The sequence below is a fragment of the Podarcis gaigeae genome (assembly GCF_964106915.1).
Source record: "Podarcis gaigeae genome assembly, chromosome: 3".
In the NCBI taxonomy this organism is placed as follows: domain Eukaryota; kingdom Metazoa; phylum Chordata; class Lepidosauria; order Squamata; family Lacertidae; genus Podarcis; species Podarcis gaigeae.
Genome location: NC_139680.1, coordinates 24,985,937 through 25,012,176, shown reverse-complemented (window position 1 = coordinate 25,012,176; position 26,240 = coordinate 24,985,937). Strand labels below are relative to the sequence as shown.

The 26,240-nt window shown below is 44.0% G+C and overlaps 1 protein-coding gene and 1 long non-coding RNA gene across 2 annotated transcripts in view; one reads left to right on the top strand and one right to left on the bottom strand.

Moving 5' to 3' along the window:
• Window positions 1–26,240, bottom strand: part of LOC310840856 — a 145,067-nt gene that overhangs the window by 110,808 nt on the left and 8,019 nt on the right. The window lies entirely within an intron of this gene.
• On the top strand, window positions 3,408–15,433 carry FAM110C (family with sequence similarity 110 member C). Its single transcript, XM_083730736.1, has 2 exons — window positions 3,408–4,849; window positions 14,212–15,433. The coding sequence occupies exon 1, from the start codon at window positions 3,740–3,742 to the stop codon at window positions 4,823–4,825; it is 1,086 nt and encodes a 361-aa protein (XP_083586862.1). The 5' UTR covers window positions 3,408–3,739; the 3' UTR covers window positions 4,826–4,849; window positions 14,212–15,433.

Genomic DNA, 26,240 nt, shown 5'->3' with positions numbered 1-26,240 from the left:
GAATCAACCCGCTGAACATGGACATGGTGCTATCTCTCTTCCAAACCTGGTTTTCAGTGTGTCCTTTGCCTTAATCATCCCTTGTATTCAACCATATACAGTGGTACCTCAGGTTAAGTACTTAAGTTGTTCCAGAGGTCCGTTCTTAACCTGAAACTGTTCTTAACCTGAAGCACCACTTTAGCTAATGGGGCCTCCTGCTGCCGCTGCGCCACCGGAGCACGATTTCTGTTCTCATCCTGAAGCAAAGTTCTTAACCTGAAGGACTATTTCTGGGTTAGCGGAGTCTGTAACCTGAAGCGTATGTAACCCGAAGCGTATGTAACCTGAGGTAACACTGTAATACGGTCGCCATATTTGGATGCAAAAGTTGTTGATTTCAGGTGCATCCAAAGTACATTTTATGCAAATGACTCCATCTCACAGACCCAGCACCCTTAACAAACTATAATTCCCAGTATTATTTAGGGGGAGTCACGGGCTTTAAATGTACAGTGGTACCTCAGGTTAAGTACTTAATTCGTTCCAGAGGTCCGTTCTTAACCTGAAACTGTTCTTAACCTGAAGCACCACTTTAGCTAATGGGGCCTCCTGCTGCCACTGCGCCACCGGAGCACGATTTCTGTTCTCATCCTGAAGCAAAGTTCTTAACCTGAAGGACTATTTCTGGGTTAGTGGAGTCTGTAACCTGAAGCGTATGTAACCTGAAGCGTATGTAACCTGAGGTACCACTGTAATACGGCCATATTTGGATGCAAAAGTTGTTGATTTCATCTCACAGACCCAGCACCCTTAACAAACTATAGTTCCCAGTATTATTTAGGGGAAGTCGCGGGCTTAAATGTATGGTGCGGTGGTGATGCTAGGAGAGACGGACGTGTGTTGCATGTATTATATGGATCTGCCGTTCCTTTCAACTCACCGTCAGGCTTTCTTCAGCAGATTCTCAGTCCTACCACCTGCGAGCTTTTCACAGATAGCATCTCCAGGCCTCCCTCTCAGTCCCAACATCATTTCTCTCTCAGGTTTCCTTTTTCTGAAATGAGGTCATAAGCACTCACCTATCCCAAACCCTTTGAAGTCCATGGTAGGCCTTTCCTTGATTAAGACTGGCGTTAAGAAAGAGCAGAGGCCACCTTGGCTGGTTCACAAGCGTGTGATTAGGCAGAAGTTCACTGACAGAGGAATTCTGGAGACAAGCAAAGAGTGAACTGTTAACATTGCTCAGACTGGCAGCTTGGCCCTCCCCACACAGTTAGCAACTGGTGCCTCTTTCTCAATCAAGGAAATGAAAATTGTATGCCAAGCCTTACAGTTTAACTGTTTGACCAGGGATTATATGCAGACAGCTCCAAGCCTGTCTGGATTGCACTTTGGGTGAACTTTGATAATCCTTTGCCGATTCTTTCCCCTCCCTCTCAAGTGGATGCTTCACAATGGGGGAGGGAGGAAAAAGCAGCTCAGTTGGATTGCTTTGCGTATCAATTGACACAACTTAGAGCGGCCTCTTCTTATCCTTTTGTCGGTGGTCTGAACATCTCTCCAGTGACATCAGCTGTTCACAAAAGCAGAAATTTCCTAACAGATTCCTGATGCAGAAATGACCTCATAAGGACGGCGTGTGTGTGTGTTTAAATGGAACTCAGACCATAAGTTTTATGAACATCACACTCTCTCCAGCAAGAAACACTGGGCTCTTGTCCGGAACATTTGCATGCACTGTAAGAACTGATCACATGTGTGATTCTGCTCCGTGCAAAGTAAACCTAATGAACCTTGAATGCTGGGATTTAAGCTCATTTGTTTCTTACAGCTTTGGAATTGATATAATTATAGTGAAGAGCTGAGCCATTTTACCCTTGTTATCCACAACATTACTTAATCTCGAGAGTTAATTCAATTAGGAGAAGCTTGTTATCATGCGCAGGTTGAAGCCTCTCAGTGCAGAAGAAGGTCCAAGAAGTGGGCTAGCAGAAACAGGGCATCCTGTCTACATTCAGAGCTTGCCTTGTGTAAATGTGGAGAATATCTGTCATGAAGCATCTGATCTACTGAAAACACCTGGGACTGGGGTTGGTGTGGCAGAAAATTGTGTCTGAGCAGGATGTCACAGCCAAGATGGAGGTAATGAGCAGAAGTAAGAACTTAAGTTGCAATCAGTCACGTTAGGAAGACTGGAACAAAGTAATAAATAGAAAAATACATATTTTCTTTGAAAACTGAACAAAGGTGGGAAGCCTGTTATCTCAAGGGCCACAATCCCTCATGGTGTGGGGAGGACTTTCCAGGGATTGCATGGCAGCAGTGGGTGTGGTATCTGCTTCTAAAGAAGTGTTTCCCATACTTGGGTCTCCAACTGTTTTTGGACTACAGTTCCCATCATCCCTGACCACTGGTCCTTGTAGCTAGGGATGATGGGAGTTGTAGTCCCAAAGCAGCTAGAGACCCAACACTGATCTAAGGCCTGCTACAACAAAACAACAACATGGAGGCTGCACTTACCCAGTATGTTTTTTTCTTGACTTCTTTCAGATCTTGGCCATATTGGACTAAAGTCAAATGATAGGTGGCCCACTGACAGTATTTGACCAGTCAGTTTCCAAATGTCACAACTGTTTCTTCCAGTCAGATGCCTTAATAATCACTTGCGTAAGGATGAGTCCCTAAGCACTTGACATATATTAATGAACCAAGGTTGACAGCACCTCTGACTTCAAGGTAGGAAATCTCCAGATAGCAATCGCTTTACATATCCCCAGGGCAAGCCACAGCAGCTGTTGAGCTGCCTGATGGCTTTTTAAAGCAAAGAATGAAGGGTATTCATTGGGTGAAGGAAGGACTGCAATTCAATGATAGAGCAAATGATGTGCATGCGAAAGGTCGCTGGGTTTTAATCTCTGGTTAAAAAGTGTACAAGAAAATCCATCTTTGGCTTCTTCTATCTCACTTTCCTGAAATTTCTAGCAGCTTTGAGTCAATGACTTATGGGCTCCTTGTTATGTGTGTGTCTGTTGTTGCCCCAGAAGATATTTAATAGGGCTAGTTCTGGAGCTGCGGCAGGAAATTTCCAAAATAGCAAAACAGGTAATAGAAGCAATCCTGTGCCCTGTTTAAACCTAGTTCCTCTCTAGGAGGAGCCAGCAGTGCATTTGCAAAGTTTCTCTCCCAGGCACCTCTGTCTCTCAGCCTTTTGCTGCAGGAGGACTCCTCTGGCATTTTCATTCACAGACTTCCCTGGCTGCTGTAGGAGGAGGCAGCTGAAAGCATATGCTAAACAAACACTTTCATTAGGGCTTGTCCTTGCTAGAGGCAAATGGAGTGTTGATGGTCTGAGCCACTCCTCTAACGTCAATGAGCCATCTCCTTCTCTGGGTGATGTCAGAGAGGCCTCGTCGCTCAGACAGGATTGGCTGTGTCTGGCTCGCAGGGGTTGGCTCAGCCGAAAGGTGAATGTGCAAGGAAGCAGCTGTGTGGAGGTGCGTGCAGTCAGAGTGTCTGCAGCAAGCGCAGACAGTTGGGCTGTTTCTAAGGCAGAGAGGAGTTTTCTTCTTTCAAAGATAGATAATAGTAATAAAAACAGAGCAAGCTAGCAGCAGGGGCTGGCTGTTTTGGGGAAGGATCCCTGAATTTGTTATCCATGAAGGCTCGGGACTTAAGGGAGGAGACAGGGATTGTGAAATCGGCTGTTCTTTTTCCTGAACTGTGATTGAGCTCGTGGGACACCTGAGAGCTGCCTGCTATGCCAACAGAAATCTCTCGCGCGGTGAGAATGCATGCCATCTCTGGCTTCCATTCCTCGCTGACAGTGCGGCTGCTCAACAAGGGCCCCGAATACCTTCGCAAGCAGATGGAGGCGGGCAACCCGGGCCGGAAAAGCGCCGTGGAAAGACTGGCAGCAGACAAGGCCAAGTATGTCAAAAGCCAGCAGGTAATCAACACTAAGCAGGAGCCGGTCACCGCACTCAGCTCAGCTTCTGAGAGCAGCAGCAGCGAGAGCACCTCTGTGAAGAGCAAGAAAGTCAACAATCACCTGCCTGAGGAGAAGCGTGCCCCATCCAACGTAAACAACGCCATGGATCCCAGCCCCCTTCCGCTTGAGCGTGGTGACCTTCCGATCGTGAGGCGCAGCAGCGCCAAGAGGCAGATCAGGCCAGACTCTCTGGTGATCTATCGCCAGAAATGTGAGTTTGTGAGAGGTCAAAGCCAGGAGAGCGCTCGTGGGAGTCTGGTCCGAAGGCTGTTCCCGAGTCCTTTCAAGGAAAAACCGTCGCCTTCTGAGGCAGCCAAGGCCATTCTGAAGGAAGATATCGCTGACCCTGAAACAGAAGGGTCCATTTTGGTCAAAGGCGCAAGCCAAAACTCTGATCTGGCAGGACTCAATGCGCCCCCAAACACAGGCCCAGCAGCCATCCTCACCAGCAGATGTGAAAACGCCTCAAATTTGACGGTAGCCCCTCATGAGATCAAGGACGTAAGGCGGAAAGGTCTGCACCGGTCCCAGTCGGACATTAGTTCTCGGTATTCGAAATCTTTCTCCGAGTTTGACACGTTCTTCAAGTACTGTGGCCTGGACACTGAGGTAATAGAGGACCTTGGCCAAGAGAACTTTTCGGTGGCTTCTGACAACTTTTCCTTCCGTATCCGCAGCATCAGTGTGGCAACGTCAGAAAGCGACTTCACGAGGCACAGCGGTGATGATGGGCTCCTGGAAGAAGAGCTCACAGAACAGGTCCCTACTGGCACGTCAGTAATTGAACGCAATGCTCGGATAATCAAATGGCTGTACACATGTAAGAAAGCCAAGGAGGCTAAGACCATGCTATAGTACCTCCGAAAGCATCATAGCCAGGTAAGGATAATGGGTATGCAATGCCCGTCTTATATTATCTTATGTATCTTTGGCTGTACTGGAGTGTTTCTTTACACAGTGACCTCCTCCCTTCACCTCTTGCATGGGGGGAACCATACTAAGGGGCATAAAGAACGGAGGACCTAATCTACAAAGACAGGGAGGAAAGATATAGATGATGTGCCAACTGGGCACAATGGCTGCATTTGGAGTTTCAAATTCTATGCAGATCAATGTCGTCAGTATGTACACCTGATCTGCTTTCCAGAAATGTTGTTTTTCTCTTCTTCGCATGACATAGAATCCTAGGGCTTTTAAGCTGACTTTTTAAAAGTCGTGTTACTTGCTAGAGTGGGATCAAACCCTCAGGAGGAAGTCAAAAGTCAGGCCTGAAGTCTGCTGCCTGGCAAATAGTTTGTTTACCAAAGTTCCTGCTATGTTAACAGGAAATCTAGAAATTCACCCAGGACTTAATTATATCTAATCAAGATAAGCAAACTGGACCCCTTGCTGTTTAGGAGCTGTCCGTTTTGGTCCCCTGCCTCATTTCCCTGTCTGGGCTCCCTCTGCACATGCAAGCAAACCATGCTAAATTCAATTTTTGCCAGTCTCCCTTCTTCTTCTTCATTCCACCTGGTTTGTTGAGTGACACGGCTCCTCTCATATCCTCGTAATAGCTTGTACCACCTGTCTCCTGGCACCCCCATTCTCTGATGTGCTGAAAAGTGGAATTTCTCTTGCTGTTTGATTTCATTTAAATCATTTTGCTCAAAGTAATAGCAGCTGGGCAATATGGCTGCAGCTGCATAGAAAGGAAATTTTGAGCATTAGGCTTGCAATCCTCCGTACTATGATTTTACCCCGCTAAACCTGGTGGGACTCACTTCCCACTAAACATGGATGGGATGGTGACGTTCGCTTGTGAACCTAGCCATGTTTTCTTGCAAGTAGGTTCCTTTGCAAACAGCGTGCTTATGGTGAGGGTATACTCATGGGAGAGATTAAAAGAAAAACCCCTTTAACATGCAAAAGCCCTGTAGTTGTGGAAAGTTCCACACAGACTTGGGCCTTGCTCGTGTTGATTTTACAGAAGGCTGGATCGCACTAGACCTTTTCTTCTCTGTGCAACTGTGATCTATCCTTGTGAGAAAACATTTGTATGCACAGATATGACAGTGATTCCAGTAATCCCAGTGGCAAGTAAAATGCAGAATACTGTACAGAGAATACAGAAATAGTTGCCATCTCTATCTGTGTGTTGCACCACTGTTTCCATATGTGATTTTGGATGTGCTAATGGGACACTGAGCGTGAATACTGACCCTGTGTCTAGCAAGTGCTATATCAAGACAGGATGTCCCTGACTTATGACAGGCTCCACGTCCTTCCATAACAAGGGGCAAAGTCCAGTATCCAGGTAAGTATACTAAAAGTCCTGCTAGAATGAACAGAGATTAAGCACTCAGTGGTCATCAGATTACACCCCTTTCATCCATTCTATGGTGTTTGCAGGGGCACCAATGCACAGGAGGAGCTTTGCAAGAACTAGCAACTGCTTTGCTCTCTTCTAAGCAGGAATGTGCTGGGAGCAAGCAGCTCTTCCTGTTTCCAGAAACAGCTGGCTGTGCAGAGTGCTCTTTGGTGTCCCACGTGACAACCACAAAACGACACCCTTCCCTATTCCAAGCAAGGTTTCAAGTTAAACAAACACTGGAAACCCGTTTGATAAATAAACCGGCCAGGTGTTCTTGTAGATAGGTATGTCTGCAAGCATCCTAAGGCTGGGACACAGCAGCCTGGAGCATGCTGGAATAGTCAATTACTAAACAAAGCCACCACAGTCTGTCCAGAAGCTGACCATAATCTACAAACACCTCATTGGTGCCTGTTGTGCACAGCTGGCAGAATGCTTGCAATGTTGTTGTTTTTAGGCCGATAGGGACTGGGTGCCCTTCCTCTTGCACTTTTCCAGATTTAAGGAGGCCCATGTGTCTGTGTTATGTTGCGGTCATTGTATGGAGGAATTCCCAGCTGAAGAATTTGCAATGTTTTGGGGTTTTTTAAAACTTATTTTTCAGTTGCTAAAAACACATATAACAAAAAATCCCCATTTACTTCGCTTTCAAGACATAGGTTGCATGAATCCCACACATTTGTAGCACTTTTCAAGGACATTAAGAATCCTAGAAACTGTACTTTACCCTTCACAGAGCTACAGTTCCCAACAGCATTCACAAACTAGTTCTCGGGATTCTTTGGGGGAAGTAATGCTTTAACAACAACAACAACAACAACAACAACAACAATAATAATTTATTATTTATACCCCACCTATCTGGCTGTGTTTCCCCAGCCACTCTGGACGGCTTCCAACAGAACACTAAAATACAATAACCTATTAAACATTAAAAGCTTCCCTAAACAGGGCTGCCTTCAGTTGTCTTCTAAAAGTTTGGTAGTTATTTTTCTCTTTGACATCTGGTGGTAAGGCGTTCCACAGGGCGGGTGCCACTACCGAGAAGGCCCTCTGCCTGGTTCCTGGCTTCTCGCAGGGAGGGAACTGCCAGAAGGCCCTCGGCGCTGGACCTCAGTGTCCGGGCAGAACGATGGAGGTGGAGACGCTTCTTCAGGTATACTCAGCAAAGCACCCTCAACAAATTACAGTTCCCAAATTATTTTTCTGGAGACAGTCACATGCATCAAATACATTTTTAAAACTATGGTGTGTGAACAGCCACAGAGAGAGACATAGGGGCAGCTCATATGGACCTGGCAGGGAAGGTATACAGTTGAAGGCTCCTTTCTCTATCTTACCCACTGCACCTACACCTTGCGAATTACAGGGTTTCTCCGCTTGTAGCATCTGGATTAAAAAGGTGCATTTCAAAGAACCACAGTCAAGCACAGAACCACGATTACTAAGTGTAGCATCAATTGTTTAATTACAGCCTGATTCTCACAGAACAGAGTTCAGCACCATTTAGAAAAGCGCTGACCAGCCAGCACCTAGCATCTCCCTTTCAAATTAAGAACCTCCCAAGGGCCCAATCCTTATCTGTTGGCATTTCTTTCTTTCTTTCTTTCTTTCTTTCTTTCTTTCTTTCTTTCTTCCTTCCTTCCTTCCTTCCTTCCTTCCTTCCTTCCTTCCTTCCTTCCTTCCTTTCCTTCCTTCCTTCCTTCCTTCCTTCCTTCCTTCCTTCCTTCCTTCCTTCCTTCCTGTCTTCTACTATCTCAGACAGCTTTTGCAGATATCTATGTCTGTTGACGTTAATTTTCAAAATGTGCAATCTGCAATTGAAATGCGTGGATTTAATATCCCTGAGGTATTTTGAATGGAAAGCAGTCGAGATCCATTTGGTCTTGAGGATCCAAACGCTAAGGAATTCCCCAGATCAGCAGAGGAGAAACTGAGTCTCTCTCCATATTCTTTCTCAACGCAGTCAGTTAGGATTATGGCCGTGACTGCACACTAGGATGTGACTCTTGATCAGGGCCGGATTTAGGTTTGATGAGGCCCAAAGCCACTGAAGGTAATGGGGCCCTTTGTATGTCCAGCTGTCCTTTGTCAACAACGAATTGTCACTGTTTTTGTGTTGGATATATGCTATATGGTAATTTATAGACCTAATAGGTATCTAAAGCCATTTGCACATAACAAAATATGTATTTTATCAAAGTAATTGTTGAACTGAAATACAATCAAGAAGGAGTATATTAATAGTGAAATACAATTAAGAAGAAGAATATTGGGGGGGGGGGCAAGAGAGTGGGGCCTTAAGCTATAGCTTGTTTAGCTTACACATAAATCCGGCACTACTACTGATGTTCCAACACAGAGGATTCCCACGGTGTTAACTTTGGGTAGGGTGGGGTTCAAAGCAGAAAACACTTGATAGCTTCTGTACAGAATGCTAAACAGTTAAACATTGGTTGGTATTTTTTTATTTTAAGGTAGCAGAACCGAAATGCCCGAGGTCAGATTCCCATTAAGGTTTTATTTTAAGCATAGCAAAAACAACAAATCTCTTTATCTCCATTCCTGGGGGAAATGAATAACTGTAATAATAGCTTTTTCTCTCATAAATCTAATACAAGTTTTTTATGAGAGGCGGGGAAGCCTCACCACAAATACCTCACATGTATATCCTAATCATTTCTGCATGCAGCTGAAGATTTCTCCATGATTAACTAAGGTCGAGCATTTATTTAAAAACACAACTCCCGCCCCCTCCTGTATCTATACTGATGCAATACCAGACCACTATCAGGTGCAGAATAGATGTGATTTATTATGAATTAATTTTTCTCCTATGAAATTATGTTAAGTAATTTGTCCCTCCACTGTCAGAGGCAATATACCAGTGGCCCAGAATCACAAGTGGGGAGAACGTGCTTGCTCTCAAATCCTGCTTGTGAGTTCTCTGTAGGCTGCTAGATGTGCCTTTGACCTAACCCAGAAGGGGGTTCTCCCTATGCTCTTATGAAAGCCCTTACTCATGTCAATAAACAGAAGGTTCTGTAATTAAATACTGGTCTTGTCTGTGTTGCAGAAAATATCATGGTCCAGTCCTGAGCCTTAGCATTGCTGCCCAAAAGTAAGTCCCACTGAATTTAGTTGGGCTTAACTTGCAAGTGAGACAGATAGAGATGCCTAAGGAGAGTAGATAGAACAGAAACCTTGAGAATTTGGGTTGACCCAGCCATGCATCAGGGAGAAGCAGCCTGATTCAGGTATTTACTGAAGGCAGGAATCAGTGTGTGAATGATGGAGCAAGAGCTGTTTAAAATAAACAGAGGATGTGGGTTCTACTTCAGATGGCAAAATGTCTTCCACTGGTACTGTAGTGTGGGGCAAGCAAGCAGGATGGGATTGGCTACTCACCTGAGAATGCTACAGTACATAACAGAGTCTATGCTTCTTAAATTCCCCTTAGTCTAGAACGTATGACCATCCTGCTTCTGTCCTGGTATTCTCTACAGTTCCTTGTTATTTGGTACATGGCGGCTGTTCTGGTATCATCCATTTAAACTGCTGGTACTTGCTACTTCAGAAATTTGGGGCACCAGTTTGCATAAAATATGTGCATACTAATATATAGCTATAGATGCAAATTTAGGCAGGATTTCAGAGGGTGGGGGTGGAGGGAAAACCAAACTCTGGCTCTTGTTGTCATGGCTTACTCAGAGCCATGAGCCACCAACAGGATTTTCAGGATCCAGTACAATGTATGTGGATTGGGGCCTCCATCCCACCTGCAATCTGTTGGCAAGAATTGCTGCTTATGTGCATATTAAGACATATAACATGACCTCGTTCACTCGCCCTCCCTCTCCCCCCCCTCTCACACACACCCTATTTTATACCCTTACAATTCACCTGTCGCTCATCAATACCATCCACTTGTGGCATCCAGAAATCACAGATAAAAAACAATTTGTGCCACAACTGGGAAGTAGCCAACTGTGCAGAGCAGACTCTTCAAAATATTTAATCAGGCATCATATGCGCCACATCATCAAGGAACTGAGCCTGTAGAAGACTTTCGAGAAAACATGTTCCCATCTCTAAAATGGCTGGACAATCCAAAAACTTGATTTTTTTGTTTTTTTTAAAAAGACTAAGAGATTATAACACAAACAGCCTTCTCCCTTCCTGAATCTGAAATGGTGGGGACAAACTCCAGGGCAATGCTGTTATCCCAATGTCCCACTTGTAAACTTCCAAGAGACATTAATTTTATTAGCATTTTTATATCCTGCCCACTCCTCAAAGTGTTCAGGGCAGTGTTTGTGCTTTCCCCCACTTTACCCATTTTATTTGCCTCACAAGGATCCTCTGAGGTGGACTGACCAGCTTTGTGGTCACCCAATGAGCTTCAATGCCCACTGTAATGGGCACCACTAATTACTAATTTGCAAGCACTTATAAAGGCTCTGAAGGGGGATCATAGTAAAAACCATCAGGCAGGACATACAATGTTCAAATAAGGCTGTTGAACATTCTTGGCAACTAATTGCACATTTTGTGCTCGCATAAATGTGGTAAAATGTACGGTCATTTGCCTGCAAGAGGCTTGTTTTTTTTGTGATACTCGCTAACACAGAACAAGCTTTCATTAAACTAAAAGCATTCAAGTGTTGCATTTTAAGAGCATGCAGGCAACACACATGCTGCCTTTTAGACCAGGTAATCTCTGTTAATCTAAACTACAAAATGCCCAGATATAATTCATCATCACGTTATTTACACAATTGATTAGTCAGAGGATGAGCCGTTTGAGAGTCGTACACCTGCGGCTCTGTAATCCAGGATAGTTTTGCAAGGCTGGGAACTTCCTGCCATGAAACAACACATCATTGACTTCCTGCAAATATTGGCCCTTGTCCAGAGAGCAAACAGAGATGCCTGTACCTGTTAGCAGTTTTATCAGGCCTTGCACTTCTAAAGAAAGGCAGCTAGCAGACAGGATCGTAACTGTGGAACAGAGTTCATATTTTTTAAAAACACCCTGGGGCAGAAGGATACCCTACTTACAATCTAGATGGCAAAGCCTGCATGTTGAGTTTGTCCTTGTGCCTTCATGTCCAGTAATGTCTGTGGAACTGCTTAAGGCTTGTAGAGTTAAGCACCCGTGGCTCTTTGCAAACTTTGTTCTGGATGTGCACTGTAATTAGTTTGCTAAGATTTCCAGCAGCCCAACTGGTAGGAGCCATATAATTTATTTTTTTTAATTAACAGATCAAAGCCCTAAAATGAGGTGATTGCTTTTAAGTGCTCTGATAAACCAGGCTCACTCTCCTTTATATAGAGAATGAGGAGAGCACCACCCTCTGAAGCACAGGCAAAATGCACAGTGGGTGGCAGAGAAGAAAAAGCCATAGGTCAGTGGCAGAGCCAGTAGTCTACCTACAAGAGCTTCTAGGTTTGATACCAGATATCCTCAGGTAGGGCTGGGAATGGCCCCTGACTGAAATCCTGCAGAACTTTAGCTTTCAACCAGAATTGGAACTGGCTTGCTTTACAGCTAATGCCAGTCCCTAGTTACTGTTATCCACAGTTAGCGCTGTTCCACGAACGCTAAGGTAAAACAGCAAAGGACCCCTGGATGGTTAAGTCCATTAAAAGATGACTATGGGGTTGCGGTGCTCATCTCGCTTTCAGACCGAGGGAGCCGGCGTTTGTCCATAGACAGCTTTCTGGGTCATGTGGCCAGCATGACTAAACCACTTCTGGCACAACAGAACAGGAAACGTTGTTTACCTTCCCGCTGGACAGTACCTATTTATCTACTTGCACTGGTGTGCTTTTGAACTGCTAGGTTGGCAGGAACTGGGACAGAGCCACGGGAGCTCAGCCCATCACACAGATTCGAACCACCAACCTTCTGATCGACAAGCCCAAGAGGCTCAGTGGTTTAGACCACAGAGCCACCTGCTCCCCAAGCTACTCCACTCCATGGCGACCACACTATCAGTAATGCTGCCAAAGGAAGAGAGGGAGTGAGTTGCTGCCTGCTACCAATCTTTTAACCACGTTTAAGATCTCTCTAACATGATGTCTGCACAAACAGTCTTTGAAGCTGCCCTGTACAAAAATACAACCAGTGTTTTTTTCTTTTCCTGGGGGTACTCAAGAGTACGCAGTTCCGGCACCTTTTTTTTTCTAGAAGAAAGGCAGTGGTTAAAAGTTTGGTACTTGCACATAATTTCACCAGGTGGTGAGGAGAATTTTACCTCTCCCCTGCTTCCCATGATTTCTGATTGTTCCTGATATATGAAAAATAGTTTCCACTTGAAAAATACATCTCACAGACGATTAGCTTACCATGTAAATATATGCGCGTCACAGTAAGATACCATTGGGTCAAGTAGTTATCCAGTAAATCTCGCTGGATTTGCCACCTTTTCCCCTCTACACAGCCTGTTAAATTTCTGCCTCTTAACTGCCCAGGAGTCTTGCCAGGCAGGAATAGGAAGAATGATTTTCACAACAAAATCAGAATCATTCCAGTAACCTGAGAAACACAGCACATATTGGCATGAGTTTAACGTTAACGATAAAACATTCAGGTCTTTGAGCGAAGCGCTGGTGACTTAAACCAAGGGAGGTTGCCTTGCTGCACCTGCTGAGAATGCAACCCATAATTGCTGAAAATCCAGGCACATCCCACCCACGCGGATGCTAAGCCTCTATTTGCAAGAGAACAAATAACTAGCAGTTAGGGGAGCTTTTCTATCGGGGCCTATAAGGCTGAGTTCTGGTTGACAGCAATTATCCCCAGACGATTGCTAGGAAGTGCCTACGGAGTTTCACTTGGTTCCCGCTGCTTTTTCAGAGCTGTGCTTAACCGGGCTTTGTCGCGTTTGTCGTCTAAACGTTTGCTTAAAAAAAATAAAAATAAAACTGAGGGCTAACGCAGGGGCAAAAGGAGGCAAAGCAAGTTGTGAACAAATGGGCTCCTCTTCAGCTTTGGGGGCAGGAGAGTTTCGTAGGCCGCGGGCTTATGAAAGCTCAGTGGCCAAGACTCAGGAATTGTTGACTGGTGAGCTGCTTACATGGCCACCAACAAATGTCACTGTCCCTCAGCTGACAAAGAAAAGAGGGGAGCAGTTGAACAGGGCATGCATGTAGTTACTCGACTGTATGCTAAGGTGCCCTGAGACAACTGCTTTGCACAAAGCTCTGAGCTTTTAATGGGTCAGGAGCTTAAGCCATGAATCTTTTATATCCCCAGCTTAATTTTTCATGGGGTTCTAGTATGACTTGTAAAACACGGCATGAATAAATAAAGCAGACCTGTGTGCAGTGCAGGAAATCTAATTTAGCTCGAGTTACTAGTTAAGGAGCCATTTCTATCATTTAAGCCTTTAGGTATGTGCCGTCGTTTTTAAAGGAGGCATGTTTTGTTACAACAGGCAGTGCCATGCAGTGGGGAGTCTAGAGCCTGAGAAGCCAAATGTGGCCCTCCAGGCCTCTATCTGGCCCTTGGCACACCACTTGCCAGCCTCGCTTCATGCCCTCAAGTGTTTTTTTGCCTTCAGTATCAGTGGCAGTATGTGCCTGAATAACAATTGCTTGGAATTACCGGTACAAGTGAGGAGACTGCTGTTGCACTCAGAGCCTACGTGTGGGTTTTTCCATAGGCATCTGGTTGGCCGTTGTGAGGTAAGAATGCTAGACAAGAGAAGCTCTTGGTCTGATCCAGCAGAGATCTTCTTATATAGTAAACCACCAATGCAGTCAAACTTTAAAATACTATTCCAGTACTCATTATACAGCTGGATAAAAAATATATATTAGCTCAATGGCAGCATGAAGTGTTTCATAGTATTTCAATAACACTTTACCCTTCTTTTCTTAGAATGGAGGAATTCCCCTGAGATGGAGTCTGGGAACATGGACTTGTAGCAAAATGGTGGAATACGGACTTGTGGCAACCATTTCTATCATGGTTCCTCACCTGCACAAATGAGTCCCATGAGACGACTGAACCACAAATTGAAATGGGAATCAATACCAGCACCTGGAAAAGAAGGAACAGCCATAGCTAAAAGGGTGAAGAATCTGAAGTCGTTGCCCCATAATACCAACATACTGAAGGGGAACAGAGATGCTGGCCTGCACACGGAATTTATCTGACGCTCAATCTTCTAGCGAATCAGAAACCAAGAGTTGGTAACCTCTGAGTGTGTTTTCACAGAAGGCAATGTCCTAGATTAGTAATAGCAAATTGCATGTGCGCTGTTAGGTGTGAGGAACATAGTGCCATGTGTGCCCTGTGTTCATGCTGTGGGAAACAGCACTGAGCGGTGGTTTCCCAACGAATAAACACATCATGTGCACATCTGGCAGAATAGGCATATGTGCAGCTGCCCAATGTTCACATTGATTTTCTGCATGGGAATGACCTTTGGCGTGAAGTTTCCCTGAAGTTGGGATTCTGGTGACAAAACCTCCACCTTCATTTGTAACAGGAAACTGCTTTCCTAAACAATGTCTCTCAAGTGTATATGCTTTATCCATTCTTTCTTCACATGAGAGATCTCCCACATACTGCTTGTTTTTCATGCAACACCTGGAATCCAGTGTTCATAGGTGTGTATGTGTGTGTTTTTAAGAGTTTTCTCCAGGAAAGCTTAATCTGGGTACCAGAAAAATGCAGTGGACAGGGTTGCATTAGAAGTTGCCTTACACTGAATCAAACCACTGGTCCCCTTAGCTCAACAGCTTCTCGAAGTTTCAGGCAAGAACAATTCTCAACTCTGCCTAGAGATAATGTGGATTGAAGGCGACCTTCTGCATAGAAAACTTGTGCTTTCCCTACTGACCCTACAAGCCAGATTCTCTCTTTTCCCTCTCTTTTAACTGTGGTTTCCTCATGTCCCCTGTCCCAAAGGCTGAGAGGAAATCCCCAAAGGGATGTAGCCAGACAAGCGAATCAACAGCTCCACCACCACTACCCTTCCTTGTGTGTATGGTAGCACTTTCCACTTGTGTACAGTATCGAGCCATATTACGGTATGTTACCAAACAGTACATGGAACTGTGCTCCTTGGTAGGGAATGACATTGCTTTTTTAATTATTTTTTAAAAAAACTTGGCTAGACTGCAAGGTAAAATGGATGATCTAGACAGGCCTGGAGGCACATCACTGTCTAAGGTGCTTGCCACATCTGTGAGAAGATCACTTTTGAGTGGTTTTCCAAACAGGGTTTGCTCCTTTGCCACTTGGGAATGGCTGTCGTTTCTGCAATAACAAGCAGGTGCAAACATGCCTTCCCCTTTTACCGTATTTTCCCGTCTATAATACACCCCCGTGTATAAGATGTCCCATATTTTGGGGGACTCAGATTTAAGAAAATGGGGGATGGAGATGTATCCGTGTATAAGACACCCCCGAATTTTTGACATTATTTTTTAGGAGGGAAACCTAGTCTTATACACAGAAAAATATGGTATTTCACTCATTCTCTCTCTCTCTCTCTCTCTCTCTCTCTCTCTCTCTCTCTCTCTCTCTCTCTCTCTCTCTCTCTCTCTCTCTCTCTCTCACACACACACACACACACAGGGACACTCATAACAAGAATCTGCAAGTGGAATCTGGGAGTGGAAGGAAGACTGATATTATGTATAACATAACCCTATAGAGCTTGTCCTCTGTTTAAAAATGAATTATTATTGGGGTTGTTTTAAAATATATATATAATATTCCAGCACCTGTGCTTCTGCATGCTTCAGTCACTTTTCTTTAGTCGGAGATTCCCTTATGAATTTTTCACCTAATGAAGAAACATCAGATTGACGAGATTTAATGAAGTTGTCGTGCATGCACGGAATGCAGTTCCCTAGCTCAGCTGAACTGTCCTGCCCCCTCCTCCATGGCGTAGCCCCTAAATCTGTTCTGGAGGGTTGAGGGGAAACCCAGAAACAAGTTTAGTGGGTGCGTCGGGAGAGGAAAACAGTTGCAGAATCAAGCTTCATCTGCATACACATTCCCAAATTAGCTCAATGCTGAATTCCACCCAATATTGCTCCCAACAATGAGGGAGCCCAGCATCACATGTCCCTGTGACATCACACACACGGTGTGCAATTCATTGGGAGGAGGCTGAGCCCAGAGCGCAGGACCATGCGGCTTCAATAGCCGGTGGCGGCTCCTCTCTTGCGCTTAGGAGAAGCCGGCCACTGATGCTTTGCTGTGCTTGTCTCCATGCTCGGTCTCCTCAGCCCCCTCAACATTGGGCGGGGGGGGGGGGGACTCAGCCCACTGCCAACAAATATTGAGGGGAGCGAGGACAACCTGCCCCAAGGAGTTGGTGCCTATGATTCCACCCTGCATTCTCTTCTTGTTGTTGTTGTTTAGTCATTTAGTCATGTCCGACTCTTGGTGACCCTATGGACCAGAGCGCGCCAGGCACTCTTGTCTTCCACTGCTTCCCGTAGTTTGGTCAAACTCATGTTGGTAGCTTTGAGAACACTGTCCAACCATCTCGTCTTCTGTGGTACCCTTCTCCTTGTGCCCTCCATCTTTCCCAACATCAGGGTCTTTTCCAGGGAGTCTTCTCTTCTCATGAGGTGGCCAAAATATTGGAGACTCAGCTTCAGGATCTGTCCTTCCAGTGAGCACTTAGGGCTGATTTCCTTCAGAATGGAGAGGTTTGATCTTCTTGCAGTCCATGGGACTCTCAAGAGTGTCCTCCAGCACCATAATTCAAAAGCATCAATTCTCTTACATCCATGTTAATATGTGGTGTTTGGTATAATGGAGGGTAGGGCCCTTGTTGAAAGCTGAAAAACTTAGTCACATGTTGTTGTTGTTGTCATCTTTGTTTTGTTCTGGTTTTTATAGCACTAGTTCTCGGGCAAGTACTGCAAGAAATGGAGTAAAGTGAAATTTCTTTTGTTTCTCTACTTTGAGTCCATCAAGCAAATAAGCTCTTCCAAATGCTTGCCATTTTGCACCAAAGAAAAGCTAACCTTGTTACAGAAAGTGAAATAAGCACCTAGTGAGCAATTTTGTGTGTCTTTTGTCGTTAGTCCTTGAAAATGCAGGCACTTCAGAGAGAAGGGTCATCAGAGGCACTGGGCAAGGGGGTTTCTTTTAATGATTCATCCCATTGCCTCAAGTATTTGATCTGATCTTAATGCAGAAGTTCCTATCTGGTCCACATACATTTCAATGGAGGGAACTGCTCTGCACATAAATTACTTTATGTACACAGATCCTCTCCTGCCATTGAAATGATTGGGAATCTTGTTAAATAGGAAGTCTGTATGTGTAAATATATCTGCATGGGGGCAAGGATGAAATGTATCTTGCTGTAATTTATTCCAGTGCTGGGAAACTAAGCTAGCACTTTAATTTCTAATTTAAAAATGTATGTAAGTAATAGTATGTATCTAAGGAAAATGTACTTGTGAGTCACTAGGTAGAGATATTCTGACTTCAATATCTGAAGTCTCCCCCCCCCCCCTTAGATGTTCTGATAATATCATATGTCTCATTGGGCTGTTTTGTTTGTTGTGGTTGTATATAATGTATATAATGAATTTGGAAAATACGCATTTCTTTAAAATCTCCTCAGTGCTTAGGGGAAACCTAAAAGGTGTGTGTTGTTGTTTTACTTTTTGCTTAGTGCCTAAATGGTTTTGTGAAACAAATATATTTTTCCATTATAAAAAGTTGCATCATCACTTCATTGACATCAGGGTTGGTTCCTGACCCACACAAAAGGCTGCTAACATAGCAAGAGGTCATTAAACAAGGATAAAAGCTATACTGTTAAGGCTGCTAATCCACAAATGTAATCCACTTCACAGTGTGCTGTGCAATTCTTTATTTATGTGACAAGCTAATGATGGAGCGGGCTTCCTTCCTCTTTAAACTCTATGAGAATATGGGCAGCTTTATACAGTATGTTTTTTTTCTGCATACATGCATGGGAGACGTTCTTTGTGTACATGTAAAAATGTAAGACAATTTGACAAAATCCATGTATAGAGAACACAGAGATCATCCAGGCATATTCACCAGGCAGATGTAATTGATCACAGCTTCCTACGAAGCTCATACTCCATGATAAACTCCATTTAATTCCTTAAACCACATTGCACAGCCATTCGCCAAAATGGTTTGTAGAATGAATGTATGGGGCAGAACCATAGGTCTGTGGGGCACATGTTTGGCATGCACAAGGTCTCAATTCAACACCTGTTATCTCCAGGTAGGTATGGAATGACTCCTATCTGAAGCTTGGAGAACTGCAGCCAATCAACATAGACAATACAGTGGTACCTCGGGTTACATACGCTTCAGGTTACAGACTCCGCTAACCCAGAAATAGTACCTCGGGTTAAGAACTTTGCTTCAGGATGAGAACAGAAATCGCGCAGTGGCGGCGCGGGACGCCCCGTTAGCTAAAGTGGTGCTTCAGGTTAAGAATAGTTTCAGGTTAAGAACGGACCTCTGGAACGAATTAAGTACTTAACCCGAGGTACCCCTGTACAGACAGACCAATGACCTAATGCTATATAATTCCGCTTCCTATGTCCCTAGCCCCTGCTCCCAACTAGGTGCATTGAACAGACTTGGTGATTTTTAACAAATCATAAGTGCATGCAGTGCTTTTTTTCAGCCAGGGCGTACCAGAGCGCAGTTCCGACACCTCTCAGCTGGGTGCTATTGCGGGCTAGCACTCCCCCTGCCTGATTATTGCCTTTACATACTTCCGAGAAGCCCAAAACGAACATTTCAAGTCAAAATGGAAGCTGGCCAGCATGTGCGAGTCTGCACTTTTCTTCAGATCGATGACTCCACCTAGCTCCCAGCTGCAATTGGTCACGCTTACGTGGCAAGGCCAATTCGTATCTTCTTTTCTTCAGTCCCTCTCCCTTGTGGTTGCCACGGACTTTAAGCTTTTCAGCCAGGCTCCTACTGTTGCACACACACACACACACACACACACACACACACACACATGTTGTGCGAGGGCCCTTCCAAGCTGTTCTAGCCATCCACCTGAATCTTAAGAGAATGAGGGAGCCAAGGGTGCATTTATTTGGCCTGCACCAGAACCCCAAACCAGCTAGGGAGCTTGCCATAGTTTTTAGCACCTCCACAGGCAGTGAACACAGCTGTTGTCAAACCTGCCTCTGTTCAGGGCTGCCTTGAGTCGCCCGGCAACTTACCGTAACAACTTCATGGTGAGTTCCAGCATGTATACTCCTGACAGCGCATGCCTTCAAGATCCACTGCATGAAGCAAAGAGAAAACATTTCTATCTGCACTTGTAATCTCCTAAGCAGTTTGGATAGCAAACAAGGATGAGTAAGGGATAAAAAGGTGTCAGGAGAAACTACAAGTTGGTAGAGAATAGTAAATTTCATGGAGGATTACAAAGGAGCTGGGAGAGTGTGCAGACAAGGTTTGCAGAGGGAAGTCTCTGGGAAGGTTTGAGATAAGAGCAAACAGACTAATTGGCAAAGCTCCTTCGCTAACATTTATCATGTAAACTGTAGCCCTGAACTGTTGACTCACCTCCCTTCTCATGGCATCCTCATTTGTTGTGAAGCTTATTCCTCATTTTGGTTAGCTAGTGCAGAGGTGACAAATCCACAATGCATGCATTGTGCAAGTAATTCCCTCCTATTTATGCTCTAGGGGGGTAAGAAGATGAGAAGAGGTCAGAGTATGAAGTCCCTGTTTTGTTATGTTGTTATGGGGATTTTGCTTGGTATAGTTTGACTGGTGTAGTGGTTAGAACATTGAACTAGTACCTCGGTGAATCTCAACTCAGCCATGACGTTCACTGGGCAGCCTTGGGCCAGTCACCATGTCTGGGCCGGCTCTACTGTATGGGAAGGACACGGGTGGTGCTGTAGTCAAAACCACTCAGCCTCTTGGGCTTGCTGATCAGAAGGTTAGTGGTTCAAATCCCCACGACAGGGTGAGCTCCGGTTGCTCTGTTCCAGCTCCTGCCAAACTAGCAGTTTGAAAGCACACCAGTCCAAGTAGATAAATAGGTACCGCTACGACAGGAAGGTAAACGGCATTTCTGTGCACTCTGGTTTTCGTCACAATGTTCTCTTGCACCAGAAGCGGTTTAGTCATGCTGGCCACATGACCCGAAAAGCTATCTATGGACAAACACCGGCTCCCTCGACCTGAAGCGACATGAGGGTTGTTGTAAGGATAAAATGGGGAAAGGGACAACCATGTACATCACCTTGATGAAAGATGGGATAAAAATGTAATACTAAAAATGTATTACTAACATTTATCTGTAGGACACAAGTCTTCTCAAAGGCTTGAAAACTAAAAAATGAAAGATGAGGCTGCAAGGTCACAAACCGTCCCCTTACTTTTTATTGTATGGAATAACGGAAGACAATCAGCTTAGATTCATGACAGTTGCACACATTTTTATTATAACTGCCATATATTTATCCACAACTAGTTCCTTCGCTGTGAAAAAGGTTGAGTGCACATGGATGAAATTTTATCAGGGATTAAGTACAAAGTCCAGCTTTATGACTAGATGCTGGCATTTGCCATGAAAGTGCTGGGTGAAAATTAATGACCCGTACAGTATAATGCAAACAGGCATTACAGGAACCCAGATGTGAAGATGTGAATATTGGCCACTAAAGGCTTGTACAAATTTCTCTGGGAAGAAAAAGGAATATGGTTCTGACTGGTATTTATGTTCATATGTTGTTGTGTTGTTATTATTTTAAAATCTGCATGTATTATTTGATTTGTAAATTTTATACACACATGCGCACGCGCGCACACACACACACACACAAAGAACCAAATTTGGGTTTTCTGGGGGAAATTGTGTTTATACTGTTGCTATGTGTGGGTGCGTGCTCATGTGCACATTTGTGTGTGCATTGTCATTAGGGTTGCGAGATTAACATGAACGACCTGAAATCTCCTGGTTAGCCTGTGCCCAACCCAGACAGCAGGGAGAGGGATTAAATCTCCAGGTGGGCAAGAGTGCATTTAAAAAAAATAATTAAGAAAACTGTGCACACAACTTGCAAGCTTCTGCCCAGCAGGAGCTGGCTGCAGATTATTGCATAGACTCTCACGGGGTGTTTGCTCCAGGTGAAGCCATGTCTTCCTTCATTATGCAGATCCTATGAAGGGCTTAGGGTTTGAAACAAAGGAGGAGTCCTATTGGATTAGACCAAAATTACATGTGGTCTAGTATCCCACTTCAAAGAGTGGTCATCCAGATGTTTCTCAGAAACCCACAAGCAGAGCATGATGAAGGCAACAGCTGCTGCATCCAACAGTTTCTGTTTGACAGAACAGAAGCAGCTCTTTTTGCTTCCATTTGTAATAACAAGCCACAAAATGCATTTCAGTCTTTATTCTGTTGGCAATGTGAAACGGGTCGTCGTTCTGTCTGGGGTTGATCTGGGACCAAGATCAAAAGCATAGGCATTTATCAATTGCATATTTCCTGAAGGTCAGTCCTTGGTGTTACATGGACTGGTACTTTAGAGTTGAAAGGTCAACTAAAATGACTTCAAGCTAATGTGTCTCAAGTTAAAAATGAAGGTAGGTCAGTGTAAATGATAGGGAATAAAATACTCTGTTAGTACTGTATTCTGTTATGAACTTATGGCTGCTGCTGGAGACCGAATGCAAGACTTGGTGAATGATTAATCCATTCCATTGAAGTTGTTTTAATGTTCTGACATGGAGTTATTTATCTGGAAGTAAACGTCAGGGAGTGGCCAGTAGTTTAAACAGTGAATTAACTATATACCCATGCGGTGAAAGACTGAGGGAAATGGTGCCACCTAATTTTGTCCATTCAGCCTCATTTTATTCTGTGATTATTTGTTGCCAACCTATTGGGTTACAGACATAAATCACCTTCTCCTTGCCATCACCCACCATATCAGAGTTACTCATAAGTTTTCATTACGCAACAGTGCTTACAAGCTAATTCAAGCAAAGCAGTTACTCATTTCAAGTCACATGTATGTGGCTGAAATGTTTGTGAATGTCATTCTTCAAAATAATAATAATCATCATCATCCTAATAATTTATTATTTATACTCCGCCCATCTAGCTGGGTTTCCCCAGCCACTCTGGGCGGCTCCCAACAGAATATTAAAAACACGATAAAACATCAAACATTAAAAACTTCCCTAAACAGGGATGCCTTCAGATGTCTTCTAAAAGTCAGATAGTTGTTTATTTCCTTGACATCTGATGGGAGGGTGTTCCACAGCTCAGGTTCCACTACCAAGAAGGCCCTCTGCCTGATTCCCTGTAACCTCACTTCTCACAGTGAGGAAACCGCCAGAAGGCCCTCGGAGCTGGACTTCAGTGTCTGGGCTGAACAGTGGGGATGGAGACGCCCCTTCAGGTATTCTGGGCCTTCAGGTATACTAGGGCTTTAAAGGTCAGCATCAACACTTTGAATTGTGCTCGGAAACTTACTGGGTCATAAACATCTATTCCTTAATCTCAACGATCCAGTCGGGTTGTGATTGTAATGTTTTAAGCTGGTTTTAATGCTGTGTTTTATATTACTGTAAACCCACACCGGGACTTTCCAGTAAAGGGCAGGTAATAAATATAACCACCACTAACACCTGGACTTATCACTGAGTGTACACTTTGCCAGAGAGCTGCAGCAGCCAATCTGATGAATGAACACAAATATATCATCTTTACATTACATTTTAAGGTGTACTCTGAAAACTATAAAGTGTGATGTAGCCTTTTAGAGTGTTCCAACCTATGAAATTAAAACTAAAATTGAACAGCAGCTAACCAAGTATATCAACATGGAGGGTGATCTCACATAGCATGTCAGGCCATTGATCCACCCGCCCATCAACATTCTCCACCCATCAATGTCATCACTGTTGACTGGCAGTGACTCCACCTGGTGAAACCCCTCAGCAATCTTTAGTATGCCAAGAGGAATAACGGTTGAGGGAGCACGTTGGTGGTTGAGTCATCGCATGCGCCTTGTCTGTTTCATCAGGCCAAATCAACTGAAACTGACCCCACAATTTTGCAACAGACAATGTGCTGGAAAACCTGCTGGAATGTGGAAGAGGCATTAAAGGTGCTATAGAGGCAATGAAGAAAATGTTAACGGACCTCAGACAATCGTGGAATGAGTATATGTGCTATAAGCAACAATGGCTCACGACCATCAGCTCTTAAAAGTTTCTCTTCTCTGCCCGACCTTCTTCTGGAAGGCTTTAAGATTTAAATTGTCCTTGTTCAGTGTAGCCAACCCATCTAATAGCCATTGGTATTCTTGGTCCCTGCGTAATTGTCTGAGGTATTTGACTGAATCCAGCTTTTATTTTTTGAAGTTTAAATGCTGCAGCAGAGAACATTAGTCATTCCTCCGCCAATGTTTCAGCTCAGGCCTGAGACTTCCTTTATAATGAATTTATGAACAGAATGGAGGGGAAATCGTTCTTTTGAACTCATTTCATCCTCTTTCCATCAGAGAAGAAGAAAAGAGGTTAATCATCACCCACTGAGCAGGATACACACAGGGGCTGCATGCACTGTCCAAATTACTCAGAAGTAATTACAAAAGGACTTGAAACATAATCCAGATCTGTCATCCAGAGGAAAAGAAATGTAGTTCCCACTGGGAATTGCAGCCACTTATTGCAGGACTAAATATGGCTGTTTCTTAAAATAACACATTGTTTCTCTTACTGGGCCAGCTTATGCCATCTGGCATGCAATCATGGCTTATGAATAAAAGGAACGCATTTCGGGACCCAAAATTATTGTATTTTGCATACTAATTGCATACCCCGGGATATTGCAGAGGAAAGTAGCTACAAATCGTGACATTTTTACAGGTTATGCGAACTAAATCCATTTTTGTATTACAGTACATCTGTAAACTGAATTTTTAAAAGCTATTAAAGAATGCATGTGTGTATATACGTATATGTGTCCTTATCTACATTGGATTTCTTATTAGTAACTTTCACAAAAGATGCACGTCCTGGTATGGTTTTGCCTTTCCCAAACATACCTTGGTCAGTGATGGGGTGGCCAAGATAGTTCCATAGTGGTACTAAAGTATTGCACTTTAGATTCCAGTTGCTGCTGCAAGCCTTCAAACAGCTAAGGCTGTCAGGAACCATGGGGACTATTTTCCCCATGGTTCCCAGTATTCTAGAGAATGCTCATGGCAGCATCAGTTCCAAATAAGCTGAAAAGCATGTGGGATATATTTCCCATAGCTTTTACTGTGCCTGGATGCTGTGCACGTGCTTGAGGCTGCATATCAGAAGCTCTGCTGTGGGTTCTACCACAAACTCTCGCCACTCCTACTGTGCCCCAGTAAGTAAGGGGAAAGGAGGCATACATAAGGGCCCTCATTGGGCTCAATCCATTCCTTCCTAAATGGAAACATTCCTCTGTTCTTTTCTGTGTTTTGGATTTCTATTTTCAAATGTGTTCGATGTGCATTTCGCGCCAGGCATAGACAGACTCGGCCTTCCAGATGTTTTGAGACTACAGTTCCCATCATCCCTGACCACTGGCCCTGTTAGCTAGGGATGATGTGAGTTGTAGTCCCAAAACATCTGGAGAGTCGAGTTTGCCTATGCCCATCAGTTGGCAACTTCCTCTGTTAATTTAGCATGCATTTTTCTATAAAGCTACTTCTCTAAAAGCTATGAAAGGAAGCAGAAGGCACAGCTCTTCAGAATGTTGCTTGCTGATAGGATGTTCCACTGCAACCATGGCCAATGGGGTGACTTCTTTCCCCATTCTATTCTTGTTGTTATTATTATTACTATTTATTTTGTTCTCCTCCTTATCCCCCCCCCCACAACCTTTTAACAATTAACTGTCTGTTTACTACACACTGCAACACATCCTCCCGCCCTCAGTTCAGTCATGATACCTATTGGCGCCTACATATTTACAAAACAGCACTTGAGGAATTGTAATATATTAATTATGCCAGATCTCTCTCTTTGGGAGGTCTGGAGTCTTCACATCAACACCCATCTTCTGACTAAAAAAATGTTTCATTCTCTTATCCAAATATCTGTGCTATTTTCCTAACACTTAAAATTATCGACACTGGACACGGCTCACCCTATGGAAATGTAAGAATACACAGAAAGAAAATATATGATTGTACACAATTATTTATTAGGAGAATTTATATTTGAAATTGCCACAAACTCCAGTTTGAGCCACTAACAGCCTAACCCTCACACTGAGGATATTGGGATTTAAATCATCCAAATTTCTGGAGTACCACAGTTTCCCAGAAAGTATGGTCCCACCCCTGAACCTTGGCTGATGGTGCAAATAGGAGCACAGGATTCTGGGAAGCAGTATTAACTGGGATTTCCTACGTTTGTAGGAAGGATAACTGTCCACAGTTTGGGGAACAGATTGAAAGCATACATAGTATTGAGCCTGGAGTGTTAAACTGTATGACAGGCACCTCTAATCCCTGGACCCACCAAGTGTGAAAATCTAATCAAGCCTTCTAATTCCTGGAAATAGCCAAATTGGCTTCCTGGTAAGGTGATGGGGGATTAAGGGGTATGGCAAATGGGCCCCTCCCTCAACAGACAAAGCCAGAGTTTGGAGTAGAGTTTTGCAGTGATGTGACCTAGAAGTTAAAGCAGTGAGCTGGAGAGTCAGAACAATGTTTGACAGCTATGTTTAAGTTGTGTTTGAATCCAAGGCTTTGGCTATGGGAGAAGCAAGACCGTTTTAAGGTGCTAAGACTGTGAAACCTACCATGATAGGCTCAGGTTGCATCTATGTGTTAATAAGCCATAACCTCCACTGTCCCTCATTCCAAGGAAAACCAAACCCTGGGTAAGAAAATCCTGGAATCTCTCACAGG

Excerpts from the sequence above, each read along its gene's own strand:
- FAM110C (XM_083730736.1), top strand. The coding sequence starts at position 3,740 with ATGCCAACAGAAATCTCTCGCGCGGTGAGAATGCATGCCATCTCTGGC.